The sequence below is a fragment of the Nilaparvata lugens genome, chromosome 3, assembly GCF_014356525.2.
Source record: "Nilaparvata lugens isolate BPH chromosome 3, ASM1435652v1, whole genome shotgun sequence".
Taxonomy (NCBI): domain Eukaryota; kingdom Metazoa; phylum Arthropoda; class Insecta; order Hemiptera; family Delphacidae; genus Nilaparvata; species Nilaparvata lugens.
Window position 1 is genome coordinate 35,949,102 of NC_052506.1, and position 6,799 is coordinate 35,955,900.

Genomic DNA, 6,799 nt, shown 5'->3' on the forward strand with positions numbered 1-6,799 from the left:
TCTACTTGAGTTTCCCAACTCGAGTCTACGCACAGGCCACAGTGCCCATGTCATTAATCATTAATCATTCATTTCACAATACACAATCATTCATTGAAATGTAGGCTTTTCCATATTGTATATGAAAACTTAAATTCAAGTACTTTGTTATTTGCTGAGTGAAAAAAATCTCATCGCACTGACTGATGGTTTTTTCTTAGACCCAGAGTATCCGCTTTTACCGGATCGATTTGTTAAAACTCGATCCGGCTACGTCACCCGGTTGGCAAGATGGCAACAGTCCGTTTCTTACAGCTGCTCCAGCCATTCTCGACCAGATAATCTAGCAGTGCCAATTCAAAAATAATTATAAGAATTAATAATTATTTTATTTATATTGTTGGTAGAACTTACACTAAAAGTCTCATTATGTGTTGCAGGAATAGCTGAACTTGTTTTCAATACTATACAAGCGGCTGAAATTGATATGCGAACGGCATTGTACAAGCACATAGTGCTATCTGGTGGGTCGACCATGTATCCAGGATTGCCCAGCCGTTTAGAACGAGAAATTCGTCAACTCTATCTGGAACGAGTTTTGAAGAACGATATTGACAAGCTCTCTGTAAGTACCTATAATACTTTTTGAACAATTTTAAATAATTCCCAATATTTCATTAAGTTATTAATGAAAAATGAGTAGTCTCTCTGGAATAGTTGTTATTTGTGCAACTAGTACGCACATGCCATAGGCGAGTGCGGAATGGTTTCTTAAGTGCAGCAAAAGAACTTTGCACACGTATTTTACATTAAATTTTCCTACAGTTACCATTGAATAAGTAAAGTGAGTAATTATGAGTAAAATGTCCTGAAATTCATCAAATGTTTGTCTGTGTGATTTTTTAATTAATAATTAAATAGATTCAATCGATTTGTACATTTAATTAATTTAAAATCAATTTTGATTCATAAATAATTTATCAGCCAATTGATTAATTGATTTTGAAGAAATATTTAAAATAATTAATATTAAAAATGTTTAATTAAATATATTTTTTTTAATTTTATCATTCTAAATACAATATAAGTATTTACTATTACAGTAGAAGCTCTCTTAACCGACCTCGGATCAACCGCCTGTCGGATTAACCGACCGTTTCCAGGAATATATAAACTTCCGCTGCTGCTGCGATAACGATCCAAAAATAACTTTCATGTTTCAACAGGTCGAACATATGATTCCGTAGCAAGTCAAAATTCAGTCAGTTGCTCTCAATATCATGTGCGGGCAGTTTCTCGTGTGCTAACTGTGTTTGCAAACTTTGATATTTAACAGTTTTTGATACCATAATTGTTTTTTTTAATTGTTTATGTAATTGACTTTGTTAGTGTAAAGAACAGTAGTGTAAAATGAGTGGTGTTAAACGTAAGAGACTGGTTGTGACGATGGAACAAAAACTAAAAGCAATAGAACGGCTTGATAAAGGGGAATCTGTTAAAAGCATTAGTGATGAACTCGGTGTCGGTGTTACAACGGTCAAGGACTGGAAGCGTAATAAAAAATCCATTCAAGACTACTGCACCCAAATTGAATCCGAGAAAATCTTAACCTCTCGTTGCACTTTAAAGAAACCTACAAACGAGATTGTTGACGATGCATTATGGCTGTGGTCTACTCAAGAGCGGCGGAAAGGTACACCGATTAGTGGACCAATTTTTAAGGAAAAGGCGATGGCGTTACACGCTAAAATTGAAAACTGCGGGACTTTCACGGCGAGTGACGGTTGGCTAGCACGATGGAAGAAACGTCATGGTATCCATCTTCTGAGTATATGCGGTGAAAAACTGTCAGCCGACCCAGGTACATCTGCAGGAACAGTTTTTAAAAGCTTTTTTTCACGTCTTTGAATGATTTTAACACCTATTACGACTATTTACAAAATTATTCGGTTCAACCAACCTTTTTCGTTATCCGACCACGGTCCGGTCCCGTAGGGGTCGGTTAAGAGAGCTTCTACTGTAATACTATTATTTATTATTAATTAATAATTCAACCTATTTTAACTTAAAAAATCTTAATTTTAATAATTAATCAATTAGTTTTAAATATTTATTTTGTCAAAATTACACGAATAATTTTCATTGAAGTTGAAAATTATCAGCCGAAAAAAAAGAGACTTTGGATGGAATCGAACTCCCAACCTCATTATCTATATCAATCTTCCATTTACCAGGCCAGTACGCTCTCAACTGAGCTGCTGAGCCACTCTCTGATGATTGAATGCTTGAAGGGGGTCTCATCTCATGTAAGCATTGAAATGACTACCACAGTCAGTGTTACCAACTTAATTTCGATTCTCCCGCACTAATCCTCTATATAACTTATAGTGAGGTCCACGTTATAATGGCAGTGTACGATTGACAATACTGTTGCTGTCCTTTTCTATCATACAACAAAACAGATAGCGCTATCTCTCTCTAGCTTTGCAATGTTGTCAGTTTGCTAGAATATATTATTTTTACTTTTGACAGTGACTGTACAAAATTAACTCAGCCACCAATTTTTTTTCTTCATTCTATCAAAATACTTTTGTACACAAGTCGTATAATTGATTTAAAATGTATTTTTGAAACAATTAAATAATTTTTAGACATTACCGTATGGGAAACACTAATTAAAATACCTGAAATGACATTTTAAAAGTTAATAACTAACCATCCAGCTTCAGCTTCCACTTCTCCCATGTACAGTCATATACTTTTGTAAGAAACATTATCACAAAAATACAGGTCTATTTATTTCATTTTATCATCCATTCTATTACCCTTGTTGTTTCATAAAGCTGAAGTCTGTTGATAGAAATTAATATCACTATTGAAGGTAATATTTATTACAATTATTTTATTAATTACTTCGTAAGTAGATTAATGTTAACGAGGAGGAAGTCTGAATACCTTGCTACATACGGCGGACAATTCGACAAATATATGTTGTACTAACGATCAGCATAGTATCTACGGAAATTACTTTTTCCTACAGTTACCTTGAAAAGTGACCATTCCTGCACTGATTACAGAACGCAAAGAATCACTTTTCCGCTCTAGTGCGCAAAGTATTACTTTGCGTACTCCAGATTTGCAACATGGCAACACAAAATAGTTGGTGGGTTATATGGAGGATTAGTGCACGAAAACAAAAATTAAGTTGGTAACAATGACTGTGGTTAGATTTAGATAAGAATCATTTTAATGGCTACCCTACATTTATGATAAAATCCCAATCTAGAAATCCAAAACAAGAATAATGTTCATCTAAATCATCATTTATGAATTCTCATCATTCAATAATAAATAATAGTTCTTTTCTATTGATAATAATTATTATTTCAACTGCAAGCAATGAGAAAAGTAGCAAATATACATTATAAAATTCGAATTTTGAGGTTAAATGATTACCGTTTGATAACCATATAAATAAAAATAATAAACATAAGAACACTACAATAAATATTCTCTGATGTCTATGTTATTTTTATAAATATTTTTCAGTTTACTTTGAGCATTTTTCTCGGTAATTTGAGCAAAAGTCTAAATTTCTGAATCCTGTTTCAGTACTTTTTAGCTGGACAAAACAAACTTAGGTACGATTATTCCCGCTAGGTCGCGCGCTTGTCGGTTCAGCCATCTTGCAGCCATCCCAATCAGCTGTTAGCGTGTATTTTGAATGCGAATTTTTGTTCTATCTGTATTTTTTCTGATTCTTGAATGAATAAAAATGAGAACTTTGGCTGAGAATTTTTAACTTCAATTTGATTATTAATTTTTAAATGAATTAAGGTTGTTATTAGTAACAGCATCACACACACAAACATTTGATGGATTTCAGCCATCATTTTACCCATAATCAACCATTTCTCATATTCAATAGTAACTGTAGGAAAAGTTTAATGTAAAATACGTGAGCAAAGTTCCTCTGCTGCACTCAAGAAGCCATTCCGTAAACGTTTCTTTCGGTGCAGCAAACTGTCACTTTGCGCACTAGTTGCACAAATAACTATTCTGGATTATTTTTGAAAGTCTCAGTTTGTCAATAATTGGTTGGATTTGTTTGCAGAAATTCAAGATCAGGATAGAGGATCCACCGCGGCGCAAAGACATGGTGTTCATTGGTGGAGCCGTGCTCGCTGACGTCATGAAGGATCGAGACAACTGGTGGATAACCAAACAAGAGTACGAAGAAAAAGGAATTATGAAAGTGCTCGGTAAACTAGGATCGCGGTGTAGCTAGTTTACCACCATTTTCTTCAAAGACTGGACTTTCTTGAACATTATTTGGCTACATAGCTAGATCCATTCCAAGTATGAGCCTCATTGTTAAATGAATACAGTAGTTCAAAGACATACAATTTGGAATTCGACTGGCTCTACTCTTGCGCATTCTCATCCTCCATATTTGAACAACTATCCAGTTTCTATGTCCCAAGTATTTTTTATACATGATCGAATGGTCAACTTATTATACCCTTAGGTTTCATTTTATAAGCTATGCAAGTATAATTAACAAAATTCATATTATCTAGAGTTTATTAATCAATTATTATAGTTTGCAATTGTTAAACAGATTTTTATTTATTTTATTTTATATCGAAAGTCTCTGAATTACACAACAGTTACTGTCTTGTTGATGCAATAAACCAATATCAAATATTGCCCGATGAATAAATATTATTAGTTTTTGAGTGCTCTAACTATTGAAAATAATTGGGTGCTCAGTCAAAAAATATAGTAAAAAATTTAGATACATTGCATTTATATCAAGATAGTTGCAATCTATGTAACTTATAGTTCTAATCATATTATACTTGAAATTGGTTCTACCATCCAGTCATAACCTATAAAAGACTACTTCGACTATTCAGCGGTATAACAATTCATCTTATCAGAGACTGTTGTGTATTTCATTATTACTTCAGTGTTGATTTAGGACGTTGATTATAGTTATTTGTTTATCTAGAGTGAAAAGTACTGCTTTTTCTCCCTGAGGGGAAAAGTTTGAAGCCGAGGGCAACAATTTCCCTGGGGGAGAAAAAGCATTTTTCACTCGTGATGTACACAACATTTTTCCTCCACCTACATTTTTTGTAGAAACTGCAAATCAAATAATTTTATTAACTCACGTTATTGGTGACAATGTTTTCTTTTACAACATAACCTAGAATCTAAAACCTAAAAACCGGTCATCTGGTTGGCACCGCCGATTGCGCTATCTATTGGCAAAAGCTGTAGCAATTATCAGCTGGCCGACTATCAACAATGGCTGACTCCAGTTCGCGCGTTTCAGATTATAATCACAGATGAAAAATATTTTTTGGCTGGTATTTTGAATATAATAAATATTTAAAAATATGTACAAATTTGTATTGTCTACTAATATGAAGTATGTAATATCATGCAAACATATATTTCATGAGTCATGATCAAATTTCTGGTTGAGGTATTGAATTCAGTTGACACAATGACAAACACTTCTATCAGGTTTCCTCATCTGAGCTCAGACCTTCTAACCTATTTCAGAAGTAAGTTTTTTAAAATAGAGATGCTTCCCATGTTATTTAAATGGAGTTACTTTTACGCCCTAGGGAGTTTTTCTGTTTTTTCGTCCCGAATGCGAAAAAGTGACACTTTAGTATTATGTTCCAGAGAGTAAAGGGAGGACTTAAGACAGTAGGTGGAGGAAAAATATATTTTCATCTATCAATACTATACTTTTGGAATGTAATTGGCAATATCATTCTTCATTATTAAAATCAATCAAAATTTATTAGATTTCCAGATGTATTTATTTACTTCCTGCAAACTCCTCTCAATTTCCAAATGGATACTGAAACCTGTGTTCTCATGAAATGTGTCTTCATGATGGATTGCTTACCCTTTCAAATACTAGTATATGAACTATGTTCTTTGAAGACGCGAATTTCATGTTTTGCGTGAATTATGATATAGATTAATAAACTTGCAGTTTTAGTGAGTTCCGACCTAGCGTGAAGTGATATTAAAGCTCTTAACTGTAACTGTTCAAAGTTACTCGTGTGAAAATAGTAGCTACAGAGAGTATTACACTTATCTACTCTGAGCTATTAGATTAATCTTCCTCTTATTCCAACTTCTGTCGAATAAATTGGCATTCAGATAAATATTAATATAGGTTTCTCATCGAATAATTTATTATGCTATACGTGCACAACAGTATTTTCAATTTCTAAAACTTTCATTCAATACATCTTTACTAAAGTGATGTAATCAGCTCAAATAACTCATATATTACTTGAATTTACGATATTATTCTTGCCTGGAAAACTGGTATCTCCGCCACACCTAACTTATGATTTGTACATCCTTAATATTTCATGTCTACTAACCTTGAATGAAAATTGCAAGCAGACAGTAATTCATTTTTTTTCTTATCAATATTATTTGTTGGCAATCTTGTCTGTTTAATTTAAAGTAATCATTGCTATTTTGGAAATTCATACTGTAATTGATGAAATTACGTCATCATTAGCAATAAGAGAGAACTGTTGAAAAGCGTTACCACTCCACCACAATGATTAGGTCAATGCATTCAACCTTGATGCTCGTTTCAAGACAAGGGTGATCTGTTCGCCGCTAAATTATGTTCACTCTCAGTTGAGTGTCTACTCTCTTTACTCTGTTTATTCATTACAAATGTGTTCATTCCTGTTCTCAGTGATAGTTGTGTGATACAATACTGTAATACAATTCCAGTTTAATTCTATGAAACTTATGCTTAGTTTGGAAT

At 33.3% G+C, this 6,799-nt stretch overlaps 1 protein-coding gene across 1 annotated transcript in view; it reads left to right on the forward strand.

The window, feature by feature from the left end:
* LOC111059630 (actin-related protein 2-B) overlaps positions 1-5,805 on the forward strand; it is a 31,182-nt gene extending 25,377 nt beyond the window's left edge. The window contains exons 7-8 of the mRNA XM_039423650.1: positions 420-604; positions 4,094-5,805. Coding sequence (XP_039279584.1) covers positions 420-604; positions 4,094-4,267 — 359 coding nt within the window. The 3' untranslated portion in view covers positions 4,268-5,805. The remainder of the gene's footprint in view (positions 1-419; positions 605-4,093) is intronic.
* Positions 5,806-6,799: the final 994 nt, after the last annotated feature.